The sequence below is a fragment of the Nesoenas mayeri genome (genome assembly GCF_963082525.1).
Source record: "Nesoenas mayeri genome assembly, chromosome: 1".
Taxonomy (NCBI): domain Eukaryota; kingdom Metazoa; phylum Chordata; class Aves; order Columbiformes; family Columbidae; genus Nesoenas; species Nesoenas mayeri.
Window position 1 is genome coordinate 52,987,058 of NC_137541.1, and position 14,822 is coordinate 53,001,879.

The 14,822-nt window shown below is 39.3% G+C and overlaps 1 protein-coding gene across 2 annotated transcripts in view; it reads right to left on the reverse strand.

Moving 5' to 3' along the window:
* NAV3 (neuron navigator 3) overlaps nucleotides 1-14,822 on the reverse strand; it is a gene marked incomplete at both ends in the record, with an annotated part of 264,685 nt that overhangs the window by 53,043 nt on the left and 196,820 nt on the right. For both annotated transcript variants that reach the window (XM_080341267.1, XM_080341266.1), the window contains 4 exons: nucleotides 4,492-4,980; nucleotides 6,492-7,197; nucleotides 9,420-9,696; nucleotides 13,042-13,180. In XM_080341267.1, the coding sequence (XP_080197393.1) occupies nucleotides 4,492-4,980; nucleotides 6,492-7,197; nucleotides 9,420-9,696; nucleotides 13,042-13,180 (1,611 nt within the window). The remainder of the gene's footprint in view (nucleotides 1-4,491; nucleotides 4,981-6,491; nucleotides 7,198-9,419; nucleotides 9,697-13,041; nucleotides 13,181-14,822) is intronic.

Sequence of the window (14,822 nt, forward strand, 5' to 3'; positions counted from 1 at the left end):
ACTAAAGCAGTGATATTTCACCAATTAACCCCAATAGACAATATTATTTTAGAGTATAATTATCTCTAGGATTTATTTTAATCCCTCTGAATTGTAGTAATCTAAAACACAAGTGTCCTCTCACATAGGGAGTTATACTGCTGTAACAACAGAAGTAGACTTGTCTAAATAAATACTGCTGGTGCAAAACCATCAAAAATCCTGAGGGAGATGCAAATTCTGCTGAAAAAGCAAATATTTTGCTAGTATTTCCTGAATTCATTTTCTGGTTATTACAATGCAAAAAGATTTTCACTAAATGACACAAAATTTGGCTGGAGTAAACTTTGACACTGTGTCAACAGAGGAGTTGCTGGGGAGCGCTGTGTTTATGCCACACCATTGCTTGGTGGGTAACCTGAAGACTGCGATACAGGGAATTAACTAATTAATACTTAAAGAACTAACACTTAAAGAACTAAGGAGCTAACACTTAGAGAGCTAACCCTTAACCCACATCACAATTGCCTAGCCTGGCTTAGCTTTGTGTACCTTCTTTTATGAGAAACAGGAGCTCACTGACGACTCCACATGCCTTGCAAAGATAAAAAACCTTGGGTGCATCGTTGGTGCATCCTTGGGTGAACTAGATAACAGAAACTTGGGCACAGGACAGGAGATACGCCAGTTCTAAGCAGCTCATCAGTTTGAGTCCCAGCCAACTCAGCACACCAGGCCAAAGGTAACCGTGTACAGCAAAGAAGACCCTGGTTCACAATCACTGCACAGGTGCAACCAGGAAGGGCTGGCGGTGGAGGCTACGGAAATGATTTCCAGGAACTCATTGTAATAAGAACCACCTTCTCAGGAACAGGTAATGAATATGTATAGGTGTTCCTAGAACTTTCATTAATATGTAACACTTTACAGCATTTAAACAAGCTCACAGCTACTGGAAATTTGCACACGTCTTAGGTGGAATTATTCCCCCGTGTGTCCAGTGCTGTAAATACATACCTTTTTTACAATCTCAAAGGTTGTAAGGTCATTTCCGTGCCTCAACTGGGAGTTGGCAATGTCTGATCATCCCTGGAAGGATGTGTGGGCAAATGTAGCAGAGACCTTGCATACTTGGTGTCCCCATGGCAGGTGACTGCTTTTTTTGGAGGCAGCCAAAGGCTACTCTCCTTAATGGGAAACACAGAGGTACCCTGAGATTTTGGTCTCATTTTCTGGGTTCTTTCCAGTTGCATCAAATCTTTCCTAAAACTTGATGTCCCAAAGTCTTCAAGTTAAAGCCTTCACATGAAAAAATAGAATGGGATAACTTCTTTCTAAGACTTACATGTGATACTTTCATTTTCAAAATACTGGGAAATTCTTTGTCCCAGCAGTGGTGCTACAACCCCATAGACACTGTCTCCTTTCTGCAAAAAAGCCTCATCATTTTCCATTTTGTGTCCATGCAAATATATCCTGCCCTGTTATATCCCTTCAGGCTAATAAATGATTGATCACTAGTCTTTGATAACTCTTTCCCAACTGGTCAGGCACCTTACTTTATTTGCTTCATTTGCTCGTGAGAATGTACTCTGAAACAGCACCTAAAGCTTTACTAAGTTCAGGATTTCTTATTGTATCTAATTCCTCTCCTCTACTTACAAAGCCCGTTTTCTTGCAAAGGAATTAAATTAATCTTATTTAAAAGGCTGTTAATGACAAATCCTATGTTATTTGTTACTTCACCCATCTTGTATAAATGCCTCTGTATCTTTCCAGGAACTGAGGCAAGCTGGCCTTGCCCACAGTCCCTTCATCCTCCATCCCAGCCCTCCTCCTCCTCACTCCTTCCTCAGCACAGATCCTTTGAAACCTCTTCAGTCCTAATGACTGTGGGGCTATTTCAGATTGTGTCTCAAACAGGGAAATGAAAAGTTCATCAGGACCAGTAAACTGGAGTAATCTTTAACCTTTTCATTCCCTCTTGTTATGCTTGCCATTAGCAATCCTTAGCTCTGAAATTGCAGTTAATGCTTCAACGAAGCAAAGCCATGTTTATTTGTATCATCTATTATTAGTTCCTTTTTCTCTTTTAGCTTTTCCAAGGCTTTCTGTGTGTAGAATTTATGTTGCTTGCTAATTGTATCTTATTTTGTTCTTCGGTCTTTCTCATATTCACCCTACATTATATTAGTATATCTCCCTATGCATGCTGCTCATTCAGTCTTTTGCAAGTTCTATAGTGACTTAAGAAAATATATAAGCCTCTTTGCAGATAGTTTCTTATGCCATGCCAGGCTACAAGTAGTATTGCCAGAGGCATCTCAAATATAATCTGAGTTTACAAAGGAAAAAGGACATAATCTCTTGCCAAACATATGTCTCTAACTTTGCAAACCAATGCTTTTGTTGTGCAAAAATGCTTTGCCACATGTAGGTTTTACTGTATAAAACAGTTTAGAAATAACACAGCACTTGTAAAAGACCTTTCAGAAAAATCAAACCACAAAATCCTATTGGGGTTATAATTCAAGAAATTACACAATTTTCTCTAGGTACATATATTTGTTTTGAGGCCAGATCAACATGATAAATGGCTCTCTCTGGACTCAATCATAATATCCCCATATGGACAGATCTGAAACTTAAAAATATTGCCAGAGGCAAAGTATTTAGAACCACTGAAATTAAGTCATTGAACAAATACATAAAGTATTAGTAGCAGGGGGTTGCTCAAGAGCTTATGCCAAACCATTAACATTTTAAGTGTAATGTTGAACATCCTCTGTATAAATACGATCTTTGGCATAAATTCATACTAGTCAACATCATCCTGTTGACCTCACCACCCATAAATGTAGCACTAAAAATTAGTGAAGGTTTTTATAAGCTAACTATAAATAATTAACATTCTAAGAAATATTGTCACATTCAGTTCATGGCATATAGTGAAAATTACTTATTTAAAAATTAAAGGCACAGTGCCAATTACAAATAATTTCTGTATCACAGTATTTTTAACTACTGTTGTTATAATTGGTGCAAACATATGTGTTATAGTGTTGTGTTTATACTAGTGAGAGGTGTGATTTTAGGTGATATAGTAATGCTTATGAATGCAACATAAGAGAATGAAATCTGTGGAGATTTTCCATCTAGATTTGGCAAACAGTTGTTTAGAGGGGGTGGTTTTGTTTGTCTCTTTGGTTTTTAATGCTTATTCACTGAAAGTGAAATCTTTCCATGGAAAGCATTGCTCTAAAAAATCTCTGGTTTTATATAAGGGAAATAAGTTCTTAACAGTGTGTATATACATATATATATGTATATAACCCCCCTATACATATATAATGCATATATGTATATATATATACACAATAATATATATAACATATATATACATATATGTTATATACATAGATATATTACAACAAATCTTTTTTCTTCAAATAATTATTTATACTCGACATAACTAAGTTTAACATTTAAAAATATTTCTGATTGACTCAGTATAGTATTATTTTTTGAACCAAAGGCTATTGAAATATTTAATATTGACTTTTTGGTCCTCATGTGAAACAAGATTTTCATTGTCCAATCTTGAAAATTTTCACAGGAAGTGAAAATTACCTAGTGCCTAGCAAAGCTTATTTTTTCTGTCTTGCAAAAGTCAAATAAATATTTCACACACACACATACACACACACAAAATGGTACAAGTGTGCCAGAGTGACTGCACCGCTTTGTAATATAAAATAAATGGTAAAACAACTGCACATTAAAAAGAGCAAGCAGGGGAAAACCCTTTCTTGCTTCTGTTTGTTCCAGGCTCTCAGCAGGACTGTGCATATAGGGAGGGTCTCAACCATCCACCTGCCAGTGAAACACCATTTTAGTAAGGATCTGAGTCATGATTACCATGTAAGAAGCAACTTGTCAGGAGTGGGCATTTTAAGGCAAGACTGGCCAGCTGAAGACATGGCTCCACTAGCTCTGCCTATGCTTTGAGCTAGTGGGAAGAAAACTGGTGGGGTCCCACTGCTGGGGAAGATTTGTTAGCGAGAGAACAGTGATACAGCTTTGGAGCTGCCAGTTGCTGAAAAAGCAGGTAGATCCAGCATGCAGGAGTAATTCTGTGGCTGTTTAGATTTGCCTTTAATTAGATAGTTCTCTCCTTTCTTTCTGGTTGTTCTCCAAAACATGGGAAGAAAAGAACTTCTCAAGATAGAAAATGTGCTTGTAAAACCTTACAAGGCAGTTGATTTAAAAAGCAGTTGATTGCACATCCAGTACCTGTGATTACTTTCAGTTTTCTTTTCTTCCTTCTTTATTTTATTTAGTCTTTTTTTTACTTTATGTATATATATATTTTTTTTTTCACATAAAGGACAAAGCTGCTAATTAAACAGTGTCCCTTAAAGGAAAACAGGTGGAGGGTTTTGGGTTTTTTTTGGCTCCTGTCCTTTTGCCTCTCACTGGTTTCGTGGTCACTGTATCTATAGGCAAGCTCACCTTTCCGAAAGAGTAGATCGGACGCTTCCAGTCCTCATGAGCAGGCTCTGAACCTCCTGAGTGCTTGTTGTCAGTCCAGAGAGTGAGCCATGATGGCTAAGAGGAAGGTCAATAGACTCGGAACTGGTGTGAAGGCTAGTCATGGACTGGTAACTTGGTGTGTCCTTACTGCCCGCTGAAGAGCTGCTCAGGTTTGCAGCCCACACAAGACCACCTGACGTGAAAGAGTGCACTGAGGCGGGACTGGAAGCCAAGGAGTGACTTAAGCTTACAACATCTGCATTTAAGTCCGAAGGTTTACTGAAGAGGGGGCTGCTGCTACCACTTTGCCCACCTGCACTGCCCATGCTGCCTGTGCCCGAGGATGGCGATTCCAGGCTGCCTTGCCGTGCCAAGGTGGTACTAGGGCTGGGCATTGCCGATGTGGGTTTCACACCTTCAGTACTGGGTGCAGAGGCAGCTTTACCACTTGCCTTGGCACCAAACAACCTAAATGTAAAACAAATAGCTTTAGAGAAACTGGTAGCCACATTAAACATTCATGGCGTAACATCCTAAGAGCCAAACTACACATTTTTTAATTACCGCTACTAAAATCATGCCTACCTAGTTGATCAATTGCATTGCAAAATTAAATTCACTTAACCATATCACAATAATCAGGTTTCATTAGCAACAGCTCTCTTTCACTCCTGTTCGGATGTGCTCTTTGCACATACAGACCTTCCCAGAGAGAGGTAAAATAATCACATTTTTGTCTTATTAGTGCATAAATAGATTACACTTTCACCCAAATTCAGGAGTTAAGTGTTCCCACGGTTAAGTCATTAGGTTTTAAAACCCTTGCTTCTCAAATCAGCTAAAATGATTGCAACAAACGCTTGGAAAATCCTTCATAGATTAGTAAACATCTAAGTGTTTGTGTAAAATTTCCCTCTGGTCGATTTTTTGCACAGATGGTCATGCGGTCATTGGTCATGTAGTAACCATTCAGACAGAATAAACTGCACTGGAGCTAAATGGGCTTGATTAGTCTCCAAGGGCAGTCAAGACAGAGGTGTACTTCACATAATCGCTTCCAGTAATTCTGTAGAAGAAAATTCTACAGTGATGATGAAAACCAAACAAAACAAAAAAACAAATCCTCTAAAACTGTTGAAATAAAAGGACATGTGAAGGCTTAATGTCTTACTGGAAATATTTTAAGCTACAGTTAAGGTGCAGCTCATACATTAGTAAGAAATCAATCCAAAACTTATCGTGATGCAAAATAAGCACGGTTAATAACATGAGAATCCATTTTACTTATTAACAAGCCCACAAAAATCAGCTGCAGCTCCCCAGCAGTTTGGAGATGCTGTTTTGCTAACGAGGCACAAGAGGGCACTATTGGCTTTTTCGCCAACAGTGCAAAAAGCTCCATCCCAATTTATACTTCGTCCAGTTTTATACTTCCAGAAATGTTACAATAGGGCATTTCCAATTGAAATGTAGCTTTGCTAATGTTTGCAATGAAAGACGTAACAAAGCTGCTAATAATGTAATGCTTGCAGCTGGAGCTGCCAACAACGTGAAAGCAAATATGGTATTAATTTATACAGCTCTTCAGTTCTCTGAGCAGGCCTTGGCATTACCTGTTCCAGCAACAGAATGTGCCTGAACATGGCTTCCTTCTTTTCTTTGGGGGTTTGGCAGATAGGGAACTTCTCATGTGACCGAATATTCAATAAGGAGTTATTCTAGCCTTCAAACTGTTTTTATGGGAATGTATGTACAATGCTCAAAGTTCAAGGAACAGCCATGCCAGGTCTTGGGAGGTCTTTAGGTCTTACAGAAATAATTGCATTGTGTGAAAAAATATTACCCTTTTATTATTTAGTATTTTGTTCTCTGTTTGTGGCAAAATATGGCCTGAAAAGGCTTTTTGCCCAGTACTATAACACACTGAAAATCCCTGCTTTTTGTACTGCAATTTCAGGAATTCATAGAAAAGTACAAACCTTCGAAAGGTGGGTGAGGCAATATCTGGGTATTTGGATCCTGGCTGCCTAAGTCCTGGTGTCCCAGAGGCGCTTGCTGAAGTTGGGCTGGATTTGGGGGAACTGGACAGTGAGACACTCTCAGAATCGGACACGGCCACTTTCTCTTTTTCCTTGTCAGTCTGGTTGATGGTGACGGGACTGGACCGCCCAGACCCAATCTTGCTTGGCTCTCGCAGTTTGGTGGCAGCAGCACCTGCAGATTTGCTGCTGACATTGGAGTCGATGCTGCTGGTGCTGGAGCGGTGGCCACCTCGGCCAGGGATCCCGCTGCCGCTGGATTTTGATGGGCGAGGCAAACTTCGATACTGCAGAGTCGTCTTTGAGCTCACATGCAAGACACCATCATCCTGGTTCTGGGAACCATCTAAGCTCGTTTTTCGCCCTGCGTTGGACTTCCCACCGATGGCTGAAGACTTTGGAATTTTTCCTAGAGTTGCTGACCCGCTTGTGATAGTTGCTCCACTTGTGGTGATTATGGCAGAAGATCCCATCCCAGACTTCTTGAATCCAAAGGACCCCGTAGCAGTTGATCTCCCAACGCCAGAGGGAGGCTTTTTTCCTTCATCGCCACTGCTTTTTCCTGCATCCGATGGAGAGCGCTGAATGGAGGCTCCTTTCAGGGGAGTTTTCACTTTTTCTGAAGCTTTTGCGTCATCTGTTTTCCCTATAGAAATATATATTTGAAAAGGTCACTTGTGTTTAAGCTGTAATGTTTCAATATCTAATTTTAACACTATATGTTTACAATTTCAAAATGAGAAATAAACAGAAAAATGACCCTAAGAGAACAATTTGGTCTTTAGTCCACATTCAGTAGTCAGTAGCAGGTAGGATACATTACAGGTAAACATTAAGTATTAAAAGCTTGAAACTCTCCTGAGGATGTCCAGTTTCATATATGGCTGGAGAGCATAGATGTAGAAAATTATCCTGAATGAACTACAAAGAATTTTATCTTGCCTTTTTTTTTTTTTCCCCGTTAATAGTATTTCTATACGTAAGAAATAATTGAAAATAAAACATGACATGTAATTAACATTTCCAGTAGTATGAAATTAATTATGCATGTAGAAATTAGTGGTACTAATTGAATTGTTTGGTTTTCAATGATTACATTTTTTTTTAGCCTGTAACTAAGTTTGTTCGGTTTTTAGTTATACAAAATTATCAGGGAGAGATCATTTTATCATGGCACAAATCTTCTTGATCTATAATAATATAAATTATGTGAGTTAATAGTCTTTGTCATATCCTTGATATTTTTTCAAGATTTTTGATTTTCTGAAAGGCTGTCTTCAGTAATGCACAGTATATATATCTCTCTTGATATATCTCTCTCAATATATCTCTCTATATATCCGTATATACCTATATATCATATTTCTACATAACGTTATTTTGACATTCAGAAAGGTTTAAATACGATATTATCTTCTATCTTAAAAGAAAACACCCTCTTCCTATCTTACAAACAGATGAAAAAAATGACATTTCTATTCTAATTTCTCTTTTAGCATCTATTGTATGCTCCTAATAAGGAACAAATATTCAGCATAACAAAGTTTTTAATTAACTCTTCAAGTCATTATGGAAGCTTTGGAGGTGGGTGACCTAATCTCTCTTAAGGAACTAAATTGTAATAAAGAGAAACACCTACAAGTCAGAGCTATATATACTCATGTTTTTATCCAGTGCATGTTTTGTGTTACACAAAGACATGCAGATGCCAAGATACAGATCAGACTCCTACATGGCAAACACACAGACTATTAGTATGTGCTTTAAAAATTAAGGCCTCAGTTCTGTGCTGCATAGTAGCTGCCTGCTGATCTTCAGCAAAAGAGATCTGACAAACTTAGCTTGGCATGTGGTAGACTTTTTAGTATCTCTTTCCTTAACTGCTATTATAGACTTTTTATCTGCATCCGTGTGACCACTGCCCATGGCAATGTTCCTCGGGGATCTTATAGATTAGAGGCTGATCAAGGTTTAGCAGTTCCAAACTGCAAAGAAACAAAAGAGGCTCACAAAGAATTTGAATTTATTCTGAGGGGATCTCCAGTAGCTGCCTTTGCAACTGAGGGCTACAGCATGCTCATGCAGTATTTTGTCAGGACATGACCCAGGTCTGGAAAATGTCTGACAAAGAATCAATATTTCCCTAGTAAAATGATAGATTAGATGGTCTTAATAATGATGTCTTCCACCAACTTTGGATTCTCTGCTTCAAGACTAGATTGCAGAAGGAGTCCCTGCTTCGTAGAGGCCTTTTAAAATCAAGTAAGAAGTCATCTAGCACTGGAGAAAGTGTGTAAAAAGATATTTTTTACAATTTTTATCACTTAACAGTTGTCTAGAGAGTACCCACACTATCTGGGATGTGATAATTCAGCTTTAGTTCAGAAATGCTCATTCTGAGTCCACTCACTTGAATGTTAAATATTTTTATCTCAACTTTAAATCTTTGGCCATGTCTATGCATATGTTCAACTATCAAAGGTACAGGTTTTCTAAAGAATAAAGATAAGGCTGAGATGAGTCCAAAAATACTTTTAAGAATTCCTTAATAGAAGTTCAAGTGATAGTAAACCAAAATGTAGTCACATTTTTTGTTATGGATACATCCATATGTGATTAATAAATTGTTAGTACGCAGTGAAGCAAACTAACAGCTACAGAGACGAACAACTTAGTATAGTATTACAATCCTGGTTTGCAGTCTTTTATGAGAAGAACTACCAATATGCTTACAGTTCCTCCTGTCTGTCACACAGTTATCCATTAAATATTTTTAGCCCACTACTGTTTCCTTACTGCTTGTAAGTGAAGTATAAGTATAAAGCCTTAACTTTCAGTGCTGTAATCTGAACTACAGAATTTTCCTACCTGGGGTCTTGAGCGCACTTGTTCCTGCTTTGTGCCTGGACTGAGTAGTTCCTACTTGTGCAGTCATGCCTCTCCTCCAGGATCCCGTCTGTGAAACAGAGAGAGATGCTTTCTGCCCCCCTTTCTCCAAATCTTCAGACAGCCCTGAGGGAAGGCCTTTCCACTTGCCACTGCTGTCTACGCTGCTGTCAAGGTCTTCCTCTGGTTTCTTCAGTTCTTCAGTGCTGCCCCAAGTTTCGCTGTCTGTAACTGAGCGCTTCTCTGAGTCCGTCTTCAGCTACAAGAGATTTGTATGAGAAATGGTCAGTCCCAGCATTGTCAGCATTTGCTGATTTCTTAAATCACACAAGGGGAGAAGGATAAGCATTAATTTATTTGTAGCAAGGACCATGGAAATTTACCTTTTAAAACATTAGTATCCTGGTCCCAAAAGTTTAAAAACATTCACATTTGAGGAAGAAATTTTTCTTTTTTATTTTCACAATATTTCAACTCTTTCCTTCATGGATAAACCATAGTCAAGTGAAACATAATTTACTCTAATAATCAGTGGTGATACTCTCACCACTCCTCAACTCCTTCTGGATTTTGTGGTTCTAAAAGCCTGAAAGAGGGAATTCCTAAATATACTATTGAATCATAGTCTGATTTCATGCCTTTTCCTACCCAAGCCTTCTACTGACCCAGTTAGGAACATTGCTCCAGCACCACTGAGTATGTTGTGCCAACAGCAGGAAAGGGTAACATCTTCAGCAAAATTATCAGTGCTACAGCTGATGGATTTTCTACTGGTTTTCCTCCACTGAAAAAAATTGTTTCTGACAAGAAACTCACTCTAGCTGTATCAGCTAGCAGAGCACCTAGAAGAGTGGCTTACACAAGCACTACCCACCAGCCAGTTAAAGATAACCCGCTGGGGTCACGCTAGCTCCAAAACTCAGACCCATATGGAAGGTGCCCTAGTGAGAACTTAACACCCCTGCTTTCCCTGGTGCATGCTGATAAGGGTGTGCTGCAAGGAGCAGCCCAGCAAGACAAACAATGTGAAAGCTGTGAAAGTGGCTTAAGTAGGAACTTTGGAGACTGACCCTACGCTCTGTGTTTGACAAGACTCACATTCTTTGTGCTGACAGGCTCTTCGTTGTAACTTTTCCTCCTGTGTTTTCCTGCAGCCTCCTGACCTCAGCCTCAAGCCTTCTTTGCATATCATCATCTCACCAGTCCTGCTTCCCTCTGATCCTCTTTAACAGTGAAAAAGTGGTGTCGCTTTCAGGTATCACTCTTTATGACCTTTGTCCGATGTAACCACAGCCTTACTCTCACACAACCAACCTCAGCAGGACTGCAAACTGGGTTGCATTCAGGGAGGGCTGTTTGTTATTCTGTGTTGCCACAACTGGTTCTCTACAGAGACCCCTCTGTAGCTGTTTCCTAGGCACTGCTGTCATAAGTAGGATTAATACTGATTAGATGACCGACAGAATAATCAGTTGCTGTATACGTATTTGTCATTTGAGGCATAAAAAATACAAAAGCTCTCTCCACTTCCATAATTCTGTATGTGCTTTGGAGAGGCTAGCACTGATTTTTTGCATAAGGATTGATGGGAAGAGAGCCCAAGCAAACATCTACAAAAATATTGCAGGGTCCTTCAGAAGAGAATTTTCATTGGTGTTGTTGTTATAATGTGTGTAATGTTTCCAGAACTTTTCTCATAAATGAATGGTCATAAACACACAGCTATACATTTTTAAAGCAAACTGCATCATTTCCAAGAAATAACAAGTATAACACTTTTTAAAAGCCTCTCTTCCCCATTATAGGATCTGAAAAGCAACATTAATTCTCTTTTAATAAGAAAACAGCAACAAAATGTACAATTGTGCCTCAGGCTATAGCCAGCTTGCACTGCTCCAATGACTTCAAAAGACTGCAAAGGGGATCTCTGTGTTGCATGAGTACATCCTACACCTGGAGAACAGCTGGCAAAAATACTTATATATTGTGCTCATCTCAGCTTCTGGCTGAGAAGGCAGGCTAGCATGGAGTAAAATAATTTCTGATTTATTTGTCTGGTAAAGGCAGATCTGATAAAGGTCTGTTTCTAGCTTTCATAACGTGAATCACCTGTGGCAGGAAAGCAACATTTGAACATGCGCTACATCTCTGTCTATCACTAAAGAAATTGCATATAGTATCTGGCTAAGTATCTAGACAATTAGATGACCTGAATGAAAAACCCACAAAGAGTTAAACAGCCTGACATTTCCCAATCATTATGATGATATTGCTGTGGAACAGTTAAGCCAGGACCAGCTGGCCATCACTCTTGATGTGAAAGGGAAGAGACTGATCTCCAGTTAGCAACCATGTGAGACCCTGATGTGGTGGGAAAGGCAATGGTAAGAGCTGAAGAATGCTGCCCTCTCTGAGTATCTTTGGATGACTTTGATACTGGCCTGAAATCTCTCCTGCTGCAGATTAATCTTCATTCACAAAGTAACTTTATTTCCCTATTATCTGGGGGAAATGACAAATATGTGTTTTTCTCCTGTTGACATGGTCTGCCACAATGCACTTCTTACAAAACAAGGTCTCTGAACTGCAGGCACTGACTGCCTGCAGGAGCCCTAATGGAACTGGGGGCGTCAGTCTTGTGTCCTGAATACTTGACATCAAATCACTGGAGGCAACAACTCTTCCGCTATGCTGAGTGTTCAGTCTTGAAGTTCCTTGCTTATAAACAGGAGATGACATGGCAGAAGATACTTATCGAGTGAGAACCACTCTTCTGTTTTTCTTTCTTTTTCTGGAGGAACCAAGTCCTGCAAGCATTCTGTATTATCTTTTTCAGCACTTGCAATTTTGAGGGGAGCTGGGAGGAAATACTAGGATACCTGGCACAAGGGCTTAATATATATATATATATATATACACAAACACATATGTATTACATATATAGCTTGTGACTATACCCTATGTAAAGCTCTATTTTGACACTACACATTGTCAGCTTGTGTGCCCATATGACACTTCAGTTCCTAGGCCTAAATGAGGAGAAGAGAAGATCTGTCACCTGTGGGCTTCCCTGCTTCATTCTCTTTTCTCCCAGTGGAGAGAACAGGGAAAGAACAGGGAAAGAACAGTACAGCCTATGTATTTCTTCCCTGATATGTGTCAGCTCATGAAAGGTGAAATCTTATTTTAGTTGTTCTATCTCTGGAAAGAGATACTCCAAATGGGATTAAGTGAGTAGAAACCCCGCCCCTACAAATCAAATAATATTGTGGATTTTTTGTGTTTGGGTGCAGCAAGGGTTGGGGGCTTCCTAGGGCTGGAACCTGTGGGGGTTCCCCAGGGTGGGCAGAGCAGGGTCTTGCCAGCCTGCACCTTTGGCAGTGGGATGTGCCCTGGGAGCAGGTCATCTGAGGCATCAGCCCACAGGTGAGGGTTGGCCCTTCTCAGTAAGGTCCATGGGCTTCTTGTACACAAATGTGATAGAGGAGTTTGTAAATATGAATATTTCATTTTTTTCAGAGGCATTATTACCAAACTCTTTTTTCCTCTTATCCTGCATGCTTCTGCAAGATATTGCAAGAAATGGCAATTAAAAGCTACTCACCTGAGCATGAGTGTTCTTCCTTGAAGAGGCAGTTATATTGGAATAAGAGCTGACAGATGAGGTGGTGTTCAAATCATCCGTGCTGAGGTTGTCAAGAGTGTCACTGAGGCCGCTACTAACTGAGCTGCTGTCATCCCAGCTGTAGAGAAAGGAGGACATCTCTTAACATACTGTGTATCTATAGGCAGAAAGCATCTCAGAATCAATAGATGCAATTACTTGTTCTTCAAATCGTTTACCAGAAAATTTTCAATAATATTTCCTAATGTACAGTGACTATTAGTTTTGTGACTCTTTAATTCATTATTCACTCACCGTCAAGTGGTTTCTTGTTCAATTAAGGAAAGACTCAGGTGCCTTTTAAAAAATTAACATCGGGTCTAAACAAGCTCTAGTGTAAGTCATTAAAACAGGTTGTTTCATGCTTCATTGCAATCACATTCCGTACACTGGCAGAGAAATCCATTAAACCTGGTATTGCTAGCCAAAGCATTATTAATAGCTCGGAGAACACCTGATTGATTTCCAAGCTACAGAAAAATAAAAAGAGTATCTGTTCTGCAGCCTAATAAACTGTCAGCAGGAAGCCAGTATTTCCAAAAGTTTTATTTTCTTGTCTTCAGCCTTTGTATGGTGGGTGCAATGTCATCAAAATAGGATTTTCTGACAATACAGTCACCAGAGTTGACAGAGAACATGTTATACATCTCTCAAGAAACACAGGCTGTCAAGTCTTCTGCTTTGGGAGATGGAGGAAGAGGATGTAAATGAGAGCAAGGCTACTCTTACAGAAATGTCATTTACCTGCTCTCACGAAAGGCTTGCTTTTGCATGAAAGGGAGGTGCAATCTGCTGCATCTCAACCTCTAAAACTTGGTTTGGATTATTCCAAGGCCACAGATTTTGAAAACAATTCACCTTATCACTTGCAGTGGGATTTGTCTCCTACAGTTTTAGCTATTTAAAGTTAGATATCTCATTTAAGCTATCTGTCTAGGTGCCCTCTCTAACCAGGACAAAGCGTCAGGCTCCTCTAGGAGGCAATTCAACCTGTGTTAATCTCAGGTTTATGAGACAAACTGTCCGCTGAAGATGCCTCCTTATGTCTTTCCCTCTCCTAGAGAGAAGAGGGCTGATAAAGCCTGTTCTAGATGCATATTTTCTGGAGAGACAAAGCAAACTGACACGTTTATGTATGCTAGTAAATTTCAAAACACAAGGAAGAGTACATAATATCTTTGTTTTCCTGTAGCCTATGTTAGGAGCCAGCTTTTAGGACAGATTCTACAGTTCCTCCCCAGAAAATCTAAAATTCAATCCCACAGCCTAGTTACAGCTGAATACTAGTGCTACTAGTCATTCAGAGCAAACAAGGAAAATATCCATGCATCCTTATACATGGTGTATTGGAAGATGATATTCGCTTGTCCACTTGTTCATGGAAGTCTTTAGAAAGACATAACAACAGTGAGAGTGAACTGCATGGTACAAAATGTGTGCTGATGCACCAGAAAGTTCAGTGCACTAGTTTTGTATCATAGCAACTGCAGAAAGCATTCCCTTCATTTTGCAAAAGGTAGAAAAATCATATTAGTCAGCCAGCTCAGTGACAAGATAAACATATTTCAGCATGAAAGAGTTTATTACAGTGCTGCATTTTCCACTGTTGAGTATAATGACTACAAATAAATACTTCTTATGCAACATTTCCAGGTAATATGCACACAAGTGATTTAATAATACAATTTAACATCTAAACAATTATAATAACATTTCTTATA